This window comes from Mesitornis unicolor, unplaced genomic scaffold, assembly GCF_000695765.1.
Source record: "Mesitornis unicolor isolate BGI_N332 unplaced genomic scaffold, ASM69576v1 scaffold9740, whole genome shotgun sequence".
NCBI classification, from domain to species: Eukaryota; Metazoa; Chordata; class Aves; order Mesitornithiformes; family Mesitornithidae; genus Mesitornis; species Mesitornis unicolor.
In genome coordinates, this window is record NW_010160252.1 from 12,175 (window position 1) to 31,241 (window position 19,067).

General features: G+C 41.0%; 1 protein-coding gene across 1 annotated transcript in view; it reads left to right on the forward strand.

Moving 5' to 3' along the window:
• ALG14 (ALG14, UDP-N-acetylglucosaminyltransferase subunit) overlaps positions 1 to 16,978 on the forward strand; it is a gene marked incomplete at its 5' end in the record, with an annotated part of 21,794 nt that extends 4,816 nt beyond the window's left edge. The window contains 2 exons of the mRNA XM_010189487.1: positions 1,355 to 1,477; positions 16,386 to 16,978. Of these exons, the coding sequence (XP_010187789.1) occupies positions 1,355 to 1,477; positions 16,386 to 16,616 (354 nt within the window). The remainder of the gene's footprint in view (positions 1 to 1,354; positions 1,478 to 16,385) is intronic.
• Between the last annotated feature and the right edge of the window lie 2,089 nt (positions 16,979 to 19,067).

The window sequence follows — 19,067 nt, forward strand, 5'->3', positions numbered from 1 at the left end:
TGGGGAGCAGGGGGCATGTTTATTTTTCCGTATTCTGCTTTCAGACTAATGCAATCGGTGTTTCAACACCTGCAAATAAAACATAAAGCAACCAGTTCATAACATCGGTTAATACCTGACAGCATCATGGTAATTGAAGAACCTTATCACAACCAAACAGGGTCATTTCAGTCAAGAAAATTAACTTAATATTCTGCATTTGTAAGTGGGGTGTTGTTTTATTCTTTCCACTTTATCTATTAAAAAAGCTCTAGTTGTTGCTATTTAAGACTTATTTGTGGTTTGTGTTTAGTGTACAGCTATTGGCAACATAATCTTTCCTGGTCACAAATCACCAGGGCTAAGCTGTGACAATGAGCAATGGTATATTTGAAGTAACTGGGCAGTTTTCTGTGTTTACAATGGTATTTAGAGTCTCTCCGTCCCAATGAGAGTTCTGCCAGAGTGACAGTGATCTGGTGTCCTGTATGAAGCAAGATAGGGCGCTATGTCAATGAACAGTCCACTCCAGCCAATATATATTTGTTTTCCCTTTAAACAGCCAAAAATGTCATTGGCATCAGGACTGCCTTCTGATGTAGCAATAGTTCTTGGGTGTAGTTCCTCTGCGTCAAGGCAAAAGCCGTCTGTGAAGAGTGCAGGAAGCCTAACTGCTGTTAACTGCTTACAGTGTTCCAAGACAAGCAGAAAGCATCTGAGTTTTATTAACTTGATACCTTTCACACACAGTGAATAATCCCTAAGAAAAAAAAACAATTATTTCTTAAAGTTATTTTTTATTTAATGGTCAAATGTTCTTTCCTGTTTCTTAATGCAAATATTTTGCATTTTGAATATGCATCTTTCGTATCTTTTGAATAATCATTGAGTACATAAAGGCTAGTGATATTTGCCGTTGCATTTTTAATCGTATGCACTGGGCATTAACTGAGAAAGGTTGTTACATTTTCTGCAGCGCAAAACCACGAAGGATTTAAACAGGCGAGGGGCAGACGAGAGTCACTGAGTTTGGATTGTATCTGCTCAGACCTGGACTTGTATCTCAGTGACCACCAGGTGGGGCACTACGTTAACGTACTGCGATGAAGCCGCTCTGGCTCAATTGTTTATTAAGTTAGGAATGTTTTAAAGTAACATGAGAAGAGATTAAAAATTAGATACATAGTTCTAGTATTTCACTTTACTTTGTTGCCAGGAGTGCTGAGCAGGACACCGAATAAGGTACCTAATAAAAGGTTTCGTACCCAAACTAGATTAAAAAGAGAAGTTGGCACAGACAGATATAATAACTGTATAGAAGGAGCAACAACATGCTAAGAAGGACAACAATACAGCTTATCGTGCTCTCTTCCAGTTCACCCTTGATCGCATTCCCAGAAGCCGTGAGGTTAGCCAGTCTTGGACCTCCTCTGTGGTAACAACGCTGTACTCCCTACTTTACTCCCTTCCTTTGACCTACAAACTGAAACCAGATTTGGTAGGTAAAGTAAATTTTCATTTATTGAGAACTTGCTAACCTGCATCATAAAAGCATTTAGAATATCAAGACATTGCAGACGGTATCTCATATGTATGCTTAGATTTCCAGTTCACAGGAAAGGTATTTTTTTGAATGTGAAGTTAAAGCTGAAAGAAATAAAGCAGCAATACACCAAGAAAGAGGTTGCAGTGCTCATGAATTAGTGTAGCAAGTACCAGTTTTCCTTCTCAAAGTTTGCAGGTAACATCAGAGTGTGTGTCACTCCCTTCTTAATGCTGGTAGGGGTTACATAAACAAGGTTGCAGGTTCTTGATGATATCTCCTCAGTGTTGCAACAGCACAAACTGTGCCTGAAAGCCCGGTTATCCCGTTGGCTGGTCATGCTCCTGAAATGGTGTGACCAGTCTGGAGCAGACAGGTTCAGACCAGCAGAAATACATACAGATTCAGTTCTTGTGCTTTCATGGACTTTTCAGCTGTAGCTGCATGTTTATTCAGTCTTTGGCTGACTGACATTAATTATCTAATGACAAAAACCGTCAGTGCTGAAGTGGCAACTCCTTGCATTTTAGTAACTTCTTCAAGCTGTACAAAGCTCCACTCTCATGCTAATGACAACATTTGTTTTTAAATATTCTACACACTTAATGATGTCAGAAGCGTTCAGGGCTGTCAGATTATAAAAATAAAATACTTAGATATATCATGACTCAAGAGGCAGTGCACTGGACTCCCAGGTTTGAGTCCTTTAAGAGAAATTTTGATTAAAGCTGGCTTTTTGCTAGAGTTATCATCATCTTAAGGAGTCAATTATCTAAACCCGAGTTTTAAAAAAACAACATTATCTTAGCAGAATTTCAAATTAATATTTTATGGGTTTTTAAATATTTGAACGAAATCTGTAAGAGCTTGTGCAGTTACAAGATATTCTTCATAATTTTTATTATTTTTCATAATCATAGTAGCTCTCGCTGTGTATGGCTGATTGTAAAGATACTTATATATAAATTTGTGGTATTCTGAATGTTTAGACGTTTGATCTCCTTGGATTCAATCGTACAGGTCAGTTCCTATCATATCAAAAGCTACTTGCTTGCTCATGTTTTCAGAGCAGTTTATTGTGCAGAACACTAAAGCAGCTTTTCGCAGCTCTTGTTTTTTTAAGTCCGTTCTGAAAAGGAGATAAAGTTGGGAGGAAGGAGATGGCATACTCTTCTTTTTACAGGGATTTTAATTTTGAGGGGGAAATAGTAGAGGGATGTTTACATGAAGCAGACATCTTGCAGCAAAGGCGAGTAATAAATATTTAGGAATCGCTTTGTTACACCACTGGTTTCATTTAATGTATTTGCTTTTTAAACTTCTTATTGTAAAAGAAATTAACTGGAAAATCTCACTGTGTAGCTTAATATGTTACCAGAAGCGTCAACAGGACACATCATAGGAGCAAAGCAGGAAGTTACTAATCTAATTCCATGGTTTCTCTGTTTACAAGAGGAATTTAAAGTGACAGTGGGATTTACATGTAGAATTAATTATTAGAAACAGTGATAAGCTGTCAAAGCTGAATGCTTTTGAAAACACTTGTCCTTGTAAAATTAAGAATACATTTGAGCAAGGCCTTTAAGCCCTTTGTAGCATTTAAGGGAACCAGTGGTTCAAAATGCTATCCAAAGAGTCCTTATCTATGATTAGAAAAGATCTTCAGCCACAATCGCAGCTGGTCCTGCCACTGGCAGAAGTATCTCTGGTGTTACGCCAAATCTTATGCCACTCGAAAGCTGCTTACATACTATTACCTGTTTGCATATTTTTGTTTAAGAATTCTGTAAAATATAAGCCAGAGAACTGTAAAGGTTTTAAAACACTTATCAAAGAGTTATTCGGGGATTAAAATGCCTCACATTGCCAGCGAAAAGATTCTGTGTGGTATGTGAAGCAACTGGAGATATTTAATTGCCTTGAGAAGAAAATGTTTGTGGTAAATTGCAACTGCCTCTACTCTTGGCAATATGTAATGCTTCGTAGTTTAAAGAACTAGAAGGAGTGGGACAAATGCCAGCATTTACAGGACTCATCTATAACTTTTGGCATGGAAATCAGCGCCCGAGTTTAGAAACAAGCACAGTATTACATCATGCTGAGAGCTTCATCTTTTTAAATAGTAGAGCTTACAGATACTGTATGTTTTCAGTCTAGGCAACTGTTTTTGTTTAACTGCAGGAGGGAGAGACAACTTTGAATTGCTTCTAAGTCATCTGTGTGTTTGAGTGATCCCCAGGTCCTTACAGTCACTTTTAGGGTTGTCAAAAATGCATGTATGCTTGAAGGAATGACTGGAGTCTTCTCCAGACACCTAAAAGCTAGAGAAAAGCTGCAGTTTTCAAGGAATGCAGGACAGGAGAAGTACTGCAAAGGGAGCCTGAAACCATTAGGTGCACAAAGGCAAGATTTGAAGCTCATAGGGTTAGGTTGGCATAACTAGCATATCTGCAGAGCCAGAATAGCTGTAAAGGGAAAACGGCAAACCTGGCTGCACAGGAGTTACTTTATATGTGCTTATTTACATGAGCACTGTGTCCCTTTTGTATCTCACACTAATCTTCTGGCCAAGCTTCCTAGTTTACTTTGCATGAGAAAGCAGTTCCATCTGACCCTTCTTCAAGATAGCGAGTTCAGAAAGAACTGAACAGCTTCCAGGAGACCTGTGTTGTCTTGCAGGACTTGACCCACACTTGAAATGGGCCCTCAGAGCGTTTAGGAAATGTAAAAGTTAGCATAGTTGTTCAGTTCGAGATCATCTTCAAGAGGCCCATTTCTGAGTTGCAAACATCTGTGCTCTGCAAAGTTCAGTCCCTTTAGAGATACTAAGCCAAGTAACAAAATTAAGATGTCAGAAGAGATGATCGCCTTGCGTTCCTGCAGCCAAGAATTATAGAAGTACAGGTGTCAGGGTATTTTGCAGGCACATCATCATTTGCTGGTCAGTTTTTACAGCATGTCAACCTCAGATAGACTTCCTATGCAGAGGCCTAAAAGTCCAGGAAAGCAAGGCTTGTGCCAACCCACTCTGCCTACACTTTCCTTCGCTCAGAAAAGCTTTTAAAACCATTCATCGGTTGCAGCCAGATTCAATATGCAGTCGTAGCTTCAAAGACTGCAAATTCCTACCATGAAAACAGGCAGCTGGTCAGAGAAGAGGGACTTTTATTGCCTTCACTGAGAGAACATCTATCATCTAGGGAAAATGCAAATCCGGATATTTTAAGATCACTGCTCTTAGGAAAAGCCTGGGTTAAATCAGGCAAAGAAGGCAGTCCTTCCACATTAGGGCCTCCTTCCCGTGGGAAGTCTGCAGTAAGAAGTTGACATTTGCACAGCAAGTACAACAAGCTCTGCCGTCTCCCTGCCCACCAGCTGTCGGCTGAATGGGTCTCTCCTTTTGAAACTTCTTTCTAGAAGCCTGAAACCTGCCCAGCTGATCATGCTTCTAGCAGTCTACCGAATCTTTCACGACTGCACATCCCATCACACATGGCTGTTGCCCTGCCTGGTTAAATGTGCTGCAAGCAGCTTCTAGAGTTGTTACAGAAGTGTTCACGCAAAGCTATATGAAAGGAGATCATTATTTCATTTAGCTAAGATTTTCCATTCTTTATGCCCTGCCCAAAATGTCTGAAGTTCATAGCACTTTAATAAATTACTGTGAAAAATAATAAGTTATTGTCCCTTACGTCATGGTTCTTAGTAGAACTTTGTGGAAAGCTACAAAGTCTGGGTGGGGGCTTTTTTTCTCTATTCACTTCATAACAAGTGAACTTTGTATAATGCAGCACTAGGACTATCTGGTGCATTCTTGTGTACACTGAATCTTTCCCTGCTATTTATAATTCTTTTGGACCAGATCGATTTTACAGTATGTCTGATCTATTATTGTTCTTAACAGTCAAAATAGGCAAGAGTAAGGAACATCCGGATTAAGCCCATTAGTGATACAAATTTTATAGTTTAAAAAGAAAACAAAAATAAGCCATACAAATTTGCATTTACCTTCTCAGTGTTAATGAAAACATGAGTCTTATTCACCCCTCATCTACCTGGTGTGCTGTGTACAGCTACCCTGCAGCCACAATGTAGAATTACCCTCTGCTGAGCACAGATGAATGTCTAAAGCCATTCAGATCAGTTCGTTTAAAGCTGGGTTGGAGCTCTGCTCTTTCTGTGACTGCCAGTCAGCCATGCCCATAGACACTGCATTTCTGAGGGAGGACAGAAGTAGCAGTAAAGATGAACTGAGATCTAAGCTTAAATCTAAGCAGAGTTTAAAGACAGAGCAGTCTTAACTCATCAGCTCTCAGGGTCAATGTGAACCTAATGAACACCCTGACTGCACTTCCACGTGTATTATAAAACGTGGTTTCAAGTGAACAGTCTTGCTAAATCTGGTCTGTCTGCAGACGCAGATTGCTAACACCTCTAGGTTTTGCACTGAGAAGACATTTCTGGCAGGTGTTTGATGCAGATTCTTGCTATACCAACTGCAGCGATAAGGCAGTAGGCTCAGTGGTGTTTATATACATATGAAATATCAGTTTTAGCTAACCTAAAATACATCTTTCAAGATCAAGTCAAATATTCATTTAACTAAGGGAAGACACACTGAGATCTGCAATTAAAGGCTCCTTTTAGGCCACTGTTAGTAGTAGGTATTATTATATTAAACAGCCTTTGGATTTAATTTCTCCTTTCCTTTTGAATAGAAGCAGGTACTGTAATAAGCAGTACTTTTTGATATCAGGAGATAAGCCCTTATTTTTAATTAGGCTCTAAAAGGTTAGATGGGATTTCTCATGGTGCTCTGACCAAGACACTGAAGGCAGGTTCAGACTCAACCACAGTGATGCTTAAAACAACAGCTTGCTGAAAGACAGCTAGTACCTAGTTTTTGTAGCTACAGATGTAGTTTGGTGACTACCATTTCATTTACTTGACAAAAGCCTTGTACTAAATTGTTTTATGACCAACCTTTTCATCCACAACAAGGCTGAATTTCCTTTGCTTTCTGGTAATTTATCAGCAGCAATAAACCACAGACCCACTCCATGGTAATGTATGTAGGGAGTTAGTTCATTCTCCAGCCTGCATCTGCTTTGGTAATCTTGTTCTTTCTTTACCAACCTTCCATCTCTTTCTCTCTCAGTTTCTCACAAGACACTGGTGCCACTATTTCTTGACACAAACTTCTGGCAGAGATGATGATGTTTGGTTGGTCTCACTGACTGGATACTGATTTAATGTTTTAATAACCAACGCTAACTTTCCAACAGACTTGAGCATTAGTACCACTTTCACACTTGTCATTTATGATTCTTTTCAATCCATTGATTCTATGTTTCTCATTTACAATTGGCAGCTAACCTGGGGAGCATGTTGAGCTCACATGTCCCATTCTCCTTCCACATACCTGCAGAAGCATTATACATATGAATGGAAACTACCACTCCAAAGCCTTTTTAATCTCAATGACAGACCTGCCACCGTTCACCTGAAGCATGGGGGCCATTAAGCAGGGTGCCTAAGATTAGCTTCATTTAAAAAAAAAACAAAAGGAAACAAAACAAAAAACCCAAACAAACAAAAAAAACCCTGAGTCAAGCCTGCATGTTTCTTTATGTGTCCAAATGTAGATTCTCCAACTTTCCTCACTAAGCTGTTGCCTAACTTCTGAGACTCTTAATGACCCCAGTTATCTTTCTTTTCATCAGTAAAGCCCCTGGGCATACTCAGAAACAGACCTGAGCTGTTTAAGTCTTTACAGTGTCAAATAGCCACAGGCAGAGCCGAACTCCTTGAGCTCTGCTGAGATCCAGAAACTGGGAGATTCCCACACTGCTTTGCATGTGGATGCTGATCCAAATCACATCAGCTGGGCCCCTTCCCTTGTGTCTTGCCCCTCTGAGGACACTGGGCTGGTAACTCTGGGTGAGGCCACTATGTGCCTAGAAGGCAGAAGTGACAATGTTCAGTGCTGTTACAATCAAATCCTGTTGTTAAATCTGGTTTCTAGTGGTTTTGGGGAACCTCTCCTTTGCTCCCATATTTAATTCCCCTAGCTAGGTTTTTTTCCTTCCCTCTCCCCGAGCTTTTGTAAAGTGAGAGCTGGGGAAATGGGTGTGGGGGTGTGTGTGGGTGATGCTTCCCAACGTATTTCATTTCATGATAAAAATAATACTTAGAAAAAGAGTAGTGCACATTAGCAACCCGACTGCACAGCGAGCTAATTTAAGTCCTTGCTCTTCCACTTCTCTCTTCCCCATTCTGGCATTCACTGATCTTATTTATCCTAGTTAGGCAATGTGCCTGTAGGACCACACATGTCTCTGCTTGTTTTGAAGAGCATCACACCTACTGTGTGTATTGTATGATAACAACAACAGGAACCACGCTTACAAGATGCACACAAGTGGGCTAGAAAGGCTTTCACAGCAATGCTACAGGCTATAGCTGCTGACCAGCCTGGACACAAGCTGTTGCTGCAGAACATGATCAATATCTTTTTGTACCCCTGATGATTCGAGTGATGTAGACAGAAGATAAAAGTGTACCCAGCTGTAATTCAGTTCCACCTTAATTACCTGATTTACATCAGACTAGATATCTGGGTTTGTTTTGTCCCAGCCCGCATCCCGCAGGGATGTTCAAACAGCAAATAGGGTGTGACGTTTTAGGGGGGTTTATGAACAAGTTGTGGAGGGAAGTGAACTGGGTAGGATCTTCAGTCTTCAAAAAAGACTAAACCTTTAATGACCTTTGTATTGCTCAAACAGAACCTGAAATTCTTATTTCTCCCCACCAATAGAAATAAGAAGAAATGGTTGGAAAAGGTTCCTGCTTATTTTTTTAAACCTTAAAAAAATGTTAACAACTCTAAGCTAGTTTTCCTCAAAACTTGAATTTTCAGACATACTAAAGAGCTAGACTAGCAAAAGCTTTAACAAGAACACTCCCTCCTACATGCTTAGGTATTTGAGCTAAGAAGAAATCCCTTTCTCTTTTAAATTCTCAGATTTCTCTTGTTTTTCTGATTACAAATGAATTTCTATTCCCTAGAAGTGATCTCATTTCTATTACAACTGCAGTACCTCCCTGTAGACGAACAATGTATCTCCTGAAACCTTTTAGAGTTACTCATTTATGAAAAAAGTAACGATTTTCCCCTGTTTGCCACCCAGGCTTAAGTTACTTGAGTTAAGACCATCAAAATTACTGGAAGGAATTGATTCTTAATGGATATGACCTGCTATGGCTGAACATATTAAAACAATAGTTCTATTCAGAAGCAAATAGCACATACATTTTATCTTCTTCTCTACTGAATCAAAATGTATGGTCATAAAAGCAATACTCTCCATACCTGGAGATCTTCACTGAGAAGGATATACAGGAATTTTGATGCATCTTCTGTGAGAAGTAAACTATCGTTTTCCTGGTGTTAAAGCAGAAAATACTTGTGTGAGAGAAAGTAAGTGCTGTGCCCCAATCCTATGGCGAGTCCACAGCACAGCTGTGAGTGCAGCCAGGGTGTCTTGACTCTTCAGGCTTGCACCTTGGTCATGAGCTTGTAAGGGAAGTATATTTACAATTAAAATTTGAGATATTTGTTGACTACCAACTATTTTTGTTAGTGTAATTTTACAGTCAGAGCATTTCCAATATTAAGAGAGCTGTTGCCGTAACTGCAGCACTGCAGTGCCCAGTTGTGGTTCCCACAGGGGTGAGGGCTGTTCGGGATGCACTGAGCAGTCAGCTGAACCAGGGCCTTGGGAAGCACGGGCAGGAAATGGGAGCAGCTGAGACTGAGAAGCCAAATTACAGCTGCCTTTGTGGGGAGCACTCAGTACTTCTGTAGGTGAAGGAAAAAAAATGTTCAGCTGGATACTTCACCTTACAGGGCATTAGTGTGAAGTTTTCAGCACAGTAAGATCATACTGAAAACGAGCAAGTGCTGATGAGCTCATGAGATGCTGTAATTTAGATAGCAAAATACAAATTAATTCATTGCAGATTCTCTCTTCTTGCATGACAGAAACAACCAGCCTTCCCCCAGCAAAACAAAAAAACACCACACAAAAACATTTGTTCGTACATTCTGAAATCACAAAAGGCAATAAACTCCTGAAGTGTCAAAACCCCAAGCTTCCTCCCTGTTGAGTCCAGGCGAGTCCAAAACTAGCCCTGACATGAAAATGAGGATGTTGTTATGGCTTTTCTTTCAGTTTTCCTTTCAGTGTCCAAGGACCTCTGCTCAGCTTTCACTAAATGTGACTGTTCAGTTTCCCTGTCACTGGAATCATTCTCTGCTCTGTTTCACACGTTTCTGAAAGGATGGTGAGGGCTCTGGAGAACAAGCCTGATGAGGAGCGGCTGAGGGAACTGGGCTTGTTTAGCCTGGAGAAGAGAAGGCTGAGGGGAGACCTCATCACCCCCTACAACTGCCTCAAGGGAGGTTGTAGAGAGGTGGGTGCTGATCTCTTCTCCCAGGTGATGGGGGATAGAACAAGGGGAAACGGCACCAAGCTGTGCCAAGGGAGGTTCAGGTTAGAGATAAGGAGGAAGTTCTTTACTGAGAGGGTCGTCAGAAGCTGGAACAGGCTGCCCAGGGAGGTGGTGGAGTCACCATCCCTGGATGTGTTTAAAGAGCGGGTAGATGAGGTACTTAGGGATATGGTTTAGGGGGTAGACAGGAGTGGTTGGATGTGATGATCTCAGAGGGCTTTTCCAACCGAGCGATTCTGTGATTATTCAGGTTATTCTACAGTCAGGTTTGTGGTTTCATGAGGGAGGCTTTCCTTTGTGTGGAGACGGTGTCTTCTGCCCCCTGTTAATTTCTGTATTTGTACGTCATTGACTTGTGTTTATTGTCACTCCTGCTGCCTTTGTAAGGTTTATTATTGTTGTCTGCCATTGTTTCTAGAATTTCTTGAAGCTGATTTTTGTAAGGTTTCCATGTATTGTAACTTGCTATGGCACTTCAGGTTTTTTCGTTCTGTAAGCCCAGCTATCAACACCACAACTTTTGGGTGTTTGTCATCGACTAAGAACATGCGATTAAAATAAAAATACATAATGCACACATTACAGTCCCGTTAAAGGCTTTCTCTGGTGCATTTCCTTCCTGACCTTTGAAAGCTCAGTCCAAAGCCAGAATTCATTTTGCCTGGCAAGCTGGAAACTTGTCAAACTTGGTCCAAATGGAGGAATTTTCTGCTGAAAGTACCTTCAGCTGAGGAGTTTTGTCAGCTCTGTAGATGGTCAAGTTGTGCATCAGAGCTGAGCGAGGTTGGTTTACGCTCCTCCTTGTTCTTGATAGAAGAATTAAGAGATTTGAGCTTTTTGTTTTTAAAGGAAGCCTTATTTGCAAAGGGACAAATCTTTTCTATGAGAGATGGCAGTATGGTCATGTTTTAAAACTCCTTTTTCTTCTGTGCTAACTTCTTTGCAATTAATTCAAACTCATTTCCCACTTCCTCTTCCATGCTTGCTTCTTTCTTAACCCCTTTCCTTTTCCTTGCCTTCCTTAAAATATCAGGAAGAGCCATTCAAATTTCTTTGGCTTTTCTGACAGACCTCAGAGATATCTTCTGGGCTTTCATACCTTAACAGGCTGAACAGTTATTTTTTGTTGTCAAATGTTAGCTGGCCATTGAAATGAAGTATTTCTCAACAAAATCTGAGTTTTAGCAGTCCAGCAAAACCACAAACTAAAATTATTAATAAATCACTGCTTTTAGGTCCACACTTCCTGAGAAGCAAAAAATACCTATTTTTTTTCCTACATTGTTAAAAAGTAGGTCTGTTTACTTGCATGGCTATACAGAGATCATGCAATTAGCACAGCTTGGGGCAGTTTTGTATCACTCCATTTGCCTTTGCCATTTTTAGTAGCTCTCTATCACCACCATCCATTCCCTTGTTCTTATCTCCAGTTGTTTAGCACTGTGGGAAAGGAGGCTTACCAGGACTGAGGAGGTATGAGCAATGTCCTAAACGTACTCCAGGAGGTAGCTCCATAGCTGGCGCATAACACAGTCTTCAGTTCACGTGCGTACATCACCCCGCAGCAGCAACCAGCATCCCCACACCACAAACCTGGCCAGCCCCAGGAAGCTGGGTGGTGTTTCTGCTCTTGTCCAGGTGGCAAAGGCCAATCTCTGTGGAAGTCATTAAGGAGAAGAGCAGGTGTTGACAGGTTCTTACACAAAGCAAATCTCGTATTACTTTTCCACTTTCTACTAAGTTTAGGGGGACTTATGTTGCCCTTTGATGGCTGTAATTTGGGAACATGAGCAGGACTCAAATACTTGTTCATTAAAGATGTACAGCAAATGTATGTTTACATATTTATGAGAAAAACGGCGAGTTTTCTGCTTTACTCATTTTTGTTTTAACCAGTGACCTGACATTTAATCCCAGGGGAGCTGTGAGCTATGCTTTCAGTGTTTCAGCTGGTAAATGTCACTCTGCTACAGTGCTGCATTCACCAACTCTAAAGCAGCTTTTATCAGCAGTGGTGCCATGTGCCAGTGTTCCCAGCGTGCCAGACTGCTGGCTTAGCTTGTTTTCTTTCAACAGCTGTAGAAAACATCTGAAACAGAAAGGCAAGAACTATTCCATTTTTGTATGAAAGTGATTAATATGAAATTAGATTTATAGAGAGAGTTGCTAAGTATAAACATTGTATTCTGGTCCTTTACTTTTAAACCTCTTTTAATACACAGATTGAGTAGTTTATTGTACTGTTAAAAAATCGGGTTGCACTGAATTGGTAGAGGATTTTAGTGTGTAGGATTTAGTTTATCAGCCTAGCTGTGAAGCCAGGCAGCCAGTGAGCCAGCTTAACAGATAGCTGGACATTTCTTTGCACTAGAGGTGAATGTACGTGGTGTAAAGGGACCTTCAGCACTGGTGTCTGGGAACGATCCCTTACAGCTTGTTGGCAGCAAAGTCAGATAGCCCAGTGACAAAGAAAGTCCTTGGGCAGTTGCAGCTCAGGAGGTCACAGGGGTGACAGAAAAATTGTCTTTGACCTCTTCTTTCCCACTTTCTGCTGCCTCACCGAGGAAGGCTGAACCGAATAAACTAGAGATCTTCGGAGACATACCTCATGCAACGCAAATATTCTACAGGCAGACTGGTAGCTGAAGTAAATAGATATTGGGAAACACTTACCCTGAATAGTCGGTTGACCTTGTAGAGGCCCTGGTCCTTTCTTGCCCAATACATGCCTGCCTCTTCTCCACAGCGTGCTAATGATAGCCACTAGATTCCCTTGTTTTCTGCTGGAGGGGAAAAACAAAAGCCTTGATCTTTTAAAGGTGGAAGGCATCAATCATTCTCCAAAATTTGCTTTTGAACAGTGTTTTGAAATTCACTAGTAGGGCAGCTCACCTTCTTTTACGTGTTTAAGGAAGGCTATAGATGATTGAGTTCTTTTCCAGCATCGACAAGTTCATGTACTGCCAGGAGCTGAACAGCAGCATTTCTAGCTTATAGATTCTGCAGTGGTTCCTCCTCTTTGTAGTGTGCATACTTGTTTTCTCAGCATTTTCAGCTGTATCCCTTGATGAGTGTATGATGCTGGATTCCAAGCAGCACGAACATTGCTCTCTTCTTGCTGACAGTGTGAGAGGGAGTGAGTAGGACTGGTCAGACCGGATTTTTTGAATGGAATTGCCACTCCAACACAGGAGCAGCTGCACCAGTTCTAGGTGCCTATCTCCAGACACACACTGAAGGTTAATTTTGAGTGATCAGCAAAGCCGATTAGTAGTTCTGACTTACAGATCACGACTCCAGATTCAGATAGCAATCTACCTGTCTCTTGGCTTCAGCTGGTCTATACTAGAGTCTCTTTCAGAGCACAATTCTTAAACCAAATCATTTTAGAATAGGAAAATCTTTAGTCACAGTATTTTATGGGCACTTTCCATACAGAGATTCTTTACAGCCACATCTGCTTTATCTTGTTTGAACCAGTATGTATGAAAGGAAAGAAAGCAGAGGATATGAGTTATGATCAGATCATGGTTTTTTGTAGAGATGCCTAATCCGTAATTTTCAGGATACTTTTTTCTGCATGTGAGTACTTTTCCATGAATCAAAGGGCATCTGAAAAGCAGCTTACAAGTTACAAACAGTCAGTAGGAGGTATATAGTGAGTGCATCATATCAATATATCAATACCTCCATATATAGTGGAGGTATTTTATTATAATTTTAATTTTGATTATTCCTTTTCTGTTTTGGACCTCAGCAAAGTAATAACAGCAACTCAGTGTGGCCTTTAGAGCTACGCATAGATTGACAAACAGACCCATTTGCTATTATTTCATTACGTGATCTTTAGTGTGTTCGTTGTAGCATTTGCCTTTGTGTGTACATTTAGACACAAGAATACCAAACACCAAATATATTTGGTATATAAATACCAGCAGCACAGACTGCTGGGTTTTGCCTGCAAACACAGAACACTCCAAGTTGTTTCCTATACCCACGTTTATGCCACAGGAACGAATCTTATTACAAACAGAGATACCTAAACATGCCTTAATTTAGGTATCAGTAGTCATGTACCAGCAGCACAATCAACATCAGTGCAAAATGATCAAACTTGTCAAGAAACAGGGAAAAATGCCTGGTGTAGTTCACAGGTGTGGAAGTTTCTTTGAAATGGTAAAAGCCAGTGTGTGTGGTTGGTTTATGGTCTTGCTTAGCAAGCCAAGTGTATAAAAAACAGATCTGCATTATCAGCAGATTGTAGGGTAGGTTTTAAAGTCCCAGCATGGATTTACTTGAAATCAGGTTCAACAGGAGGTTGGAAACCACAGTACATTACTGTGATTTAAAAAATCTGGTATGGAAATCTATGTGTTCAGCTTCTTCGCTTCTTAGCTATATAAATGTGAATATACAAGAATCACACTGCTGCAGTTTTCTTATACAAGTATTTGCGGCTGTTGATACCCTAAAATTTCAGGACTAAAACCATATACAGCATGTTGCTTGTAAGGGTCTTTCAGAAAATGTCAACAGGTCTTGCATGGGTAAATAGTTCAATTAAGATCAACAACAGAGTCGGGTAATTTTGCATACAGTATTACATTCTCTTGATTCTGATAAGAAAACACTGCACTGTGGCCATCACATCCCCAGGCTGGATTTCTGAGACCTTCTTAAAGGCAAAGAAAAGTTTAGGTGAGAGAGTTTGGAACTCAGTAGCACCAAAGCTGCATGGAGCCAAGATGCTCTTAGCCAGTTTATCAGTGGGATCTTGCCATGAAGCAGGGAAGGAAACATTCTGAAATGTTTGCTACAGCCCTGTAACAGAAATAATATAATATATTATATGTATATAATCATGTATAATATCATATCTTTCACAAGCTGGTGAACTTGGAACAAAAAAAAATGAGTTTCTAGGATATAGGGCCATGATTTTATAAAGGAACTCTTTATTTCCACATAGCCCCCAGCTGGTGCAAGAAAGTGCTGATTACATGGCAGTAGTTAAATTTAGTAAGAAATTCCTTACCTGAAATCAATTTTGATACCCAAGTAGAGTGCCTAATATACCCTGGTTTAAACCTTTTGCTTTTAAGCAATCTGTTTTTCAGTTTACCAATGTCTAAAATTTAAAGATCACTTTCTTTTACTGTTAACATTTAGAAGTGAATTTTAAATGCTCTGCTACAAGGACATTACATGTATTTACCAAAACACCTTCCTTCTGTGTGCTTGTTTCTATGTACTGGTGGTTATTAAAACAAACCAAAAAACCAGGCTTGCCTATCTGCTCGTAGATTCTGATGAAGGTCCTAATTCATCAGCACATTTTTACTGAACTCTTAAGTGTTTTGCTGACTTAAGCCAAAGTTCAGGAGATTTATAACTGGATCCCAGGTTTAGTAATCCTAATTAAACTTCTTTGGCCTTATTATGTCTTAATCTGTGCACCGATCTCATGATTGATACAGCACAAAGCTGTGACTGAGATTGGAAGCTGGTTTACAGAATCACAGAATCACAGAACGTTAGGGATTGGAAGGGACCTCCAAAGCTCATCCAGTCCAATCCCCCTGCCGGAGCAGGAACACCCAGATGAGGTTACACAGGAAGGCGTCCAGGCGGGTTTTGAATGTCTGCAGAGAAGGAGACTCCACAACCTCTCTGGGCAGCCTGGGCCAGGGCTCTGTCACCCTCACTGAGAAGAAGTTTCTTCTCAAATTGAAGTGGAACCTCCTGTGTTCCAGCTTGTGCCCATTACCCCTTGTCCTATCATTGTTTGTCACCGAGAAGAGCCTGGCTCCATCCTCGTGACACTCACCCTTTCAATATTTATAAACATGAATGAGGTCTCCCCTCAGTCTCCTCTTCTGCAAACTAAAGAGACCCAGCTCCCTCAGCCGCTCCTCATAAGGGAGATGCTCCACTCCCTTGATCATCTTTGTAGCCCTACGCTGGACTCTCTCCAGCAGTTCCTGTCCTTCTTGAACTGAGGGGCCCAGAACTGGACACAATATTCCAGATGCGGTCTCACCAGGGCAGAGTAGAGTTGTATCCCCATGAGTCAAGGAATGCTGCTTCCTCCAGAGAAATTAACTGTGCCATGTCAGAGGCCTTCTCCTCCTTGACATGGAAAAAAAGATGATCTTTTTTGGCAGCTACTTTCAGTAATGACTTTTGTTTGTTCCATTTCCCCACATTTGTTTTTTTTCATACTCATTTTCCTCTTCTGTTTTTAAAGTATCTTTGCAAATGTGATGTTGTATGAATATGCACGCTTTTCATTCTTCACCATATGAAAAAGCTCATTTTTTACTTTTGAAAAATGTTTCATCTCTTTTAGATACTGTGCAATGGCCCAGGAACATGTGTTCCTGTCTGTGCGTCTGCTCTTCTCCTTGGGCTTCTAGGAATAAAGAGAACGATCATTGTGTATGTGGAGAGCATCTGCCGCGTGGAAACTTTATCACTGTCTGGAAAGATTCTTTACTACTTTTCAGATTATTTCATCGTCCAGTGGCCTGATCTAAAGGCAAAATACCCCAGGTCAGTATATCTTGGTCGAATAGTGTAACCACAGAAGACAAGCTTTACCTAAATTAAACTCTGCAAGCTCCTCACTGAAGAAATGCATTCATGTCACAATTCATTTTCAAGGATTCGTGTTAAGAAATTAGGCTGGTACTGGAAAATGAGACAATAATAAAGATATCTCCACTTTTAAGTACATTTTTGTGTGGTTGTGTTTATTGCCATCATGTAGGGCTGTTCACCAATACCCCATAATGGCCCTAAGTCTGTGCTGTCTCTGTTTTCATCTAGTTTTCCTGCTATGTGAATGGTAGTTTTTGTCTACAAATAAATATGGGAATTTGTATGAATGTAACATTTCCTGTAAGGAAACTTTGTGTAGTTTTCTAAATTGTAAGAAACAAAGTCTTGTTCTAGCACAACAGACTTTATTTCCTGTATGCTAGCAGTGAAGTCCCTTGTGAATCCTTAGAGTATAAAGGAAATGGTTATATTAAGTTGGCTTCATGACAGTTTGTACTCTACAGTTTTCCAAAACCCCCAAAGCATTAAACCAGTATCATTTTTCCTCTGGGCTTGTCAAAGCTGTCCTTATAATCTGTAGTGCTCCTTTTGAAAACTGTTGCTCACTTTGTAAGATAAATAAAAAGGTGACAAGTGTCATGCTAAGGGCACAGTACTTAGAGATTTAAGAAGTATTTCCTTCAAAGCTTATGTGCAAAAATCCTTAGCAGGTTTACATCACAGAGAGCAAACTGTCACTGGGGAAAATTGAACTGGTTCAGGCTCTAAAATATAGAAAAGGAGAAAAAAAAAGTGTTACTGTCAGTAATAGGGGAAGGAACAGAGTTTCTCTGTCTTTTCCTGATGCAGTGAATTTGACTTTCAGTATATCCTGTTTTCTCCTTTGAAGCACCTTGCTTTCAGCAGTACACCACGCACTTAAGATTTTGTCATGGCAAATAGTATTCTGTACCTTGGAACAACTTTTAAAAGGCATTTTGCTGGAGCTAAGTGTGTGAAAGTCTACTTCAGCGTTTCACATTCATCTGGCAAAACGTCATTCTGCACGCTGCTCCACCTATAAAGCAATATAAACACATCTGTCATCTGTACACACACAGCGCTGTGTGTCTGGCTACAGAAACATATACAAAGAGAAAAGCTCAAAGGAACGTCAAAGCGCTCTACAGACTGGACAGCCTGGCTCTGGTGAGGCGAACAGCAGCTCCTTGCCCTGCCGCAGGAGGAGACTCACCCTCTGAAGCCTTTTCCTCAGTGTCAGATGCCAAAATGCTGCAGCAGCCACCCTGGTAGGGAATGGGGGCTGGAATGCAGCTGAACAGAAAGGGTGGTTCCTGCTGTTAGGAAACAAGGGTCTAGCGGAATAGCCTGCTTTTTGCAGAAAAGAAAATGATATTAGAAATCATCAGAAAACATTATGCAGAGAACTACTGTCATGACAGTTGCAAGGCCCTACGGGGAAGCCAGCTGCTATAACCTGTCCAACAGGTTTAATGATCCTCAGCATAAGTAGAGTCCCTTGATGTGGTCACATATGAGTTCAGAACAGAGTTTTTGTGGGTTTTAACCGAGATGGTGTCTGACATTAAAGAGCAGTTAATAGGTCAAGACTACGTGGGAAGGACTCTGTGCAGTACATGCTCGGGTCCTTGAAAATGACCTGGCTGAAGTAAATCTGCTGTGTGCAAGGGCTTGTTTTCCCTGCACTGCAGCAAGGACTGTCTATCTCATCAAGGCTTTCTGCACAGTTGCAGATAGTTTTGTAAATGAGAGATTTTATTATGGCTAGTGGTCGTTTATTTTAGATTAGCGCTCTCTGCGCTCAATCTTGCTTTACTCTTGCTTTCTGTTTTCCAAGGAAACTAGAGTAGAGGGGAACCAGGATGAAGGCACAGGATGAATGCCCCGAGGCTTAGAGAAGCTGAGAAGAGGAAGGCAATGAATGCTGCCATTCATGCACCACATCCCATGAACAGCCCGCTGCCCTGGCAGCAAGGCAGGCTCCTAGACCACCTCATCCATAAACGCAGCCAAGGCTCAAATGGCACCGAGTTCACGTGCTGCTTCTGTTCAGAGTGACACAGAACATAGTCCATCCTCATCCTGCTTTACATTTATACCTCAGTGAAAGCATCTCTGGCTGCTCAGCTCCTCCCTTAGAGCCCTGCCCAGGGCAGGAGTTTGGGTTTTGGTGCGCTTTCAAACAGTGGGTTCATAAACTTTGTGAGTCTGCCTTTGAACACTTGGGAGTTCCAGGAATTTTCTTCCACCTGTCACCTGCGTGGCAGTGACTACTGCGAAAGGAAATCACTTGCCTGTTCAGACTTGTAACCTCCCATGTAAACACTCTGAAGATAACAGGAGATTTCTTCACAAGAGGCTGTTCTGAAAAACTGAACTGCTCCAGGTCGTCTGATGTGGAGGAATCTCGTTTTCAAGGCCTTGGAAGACTTTTCACCCTTTACTTCAC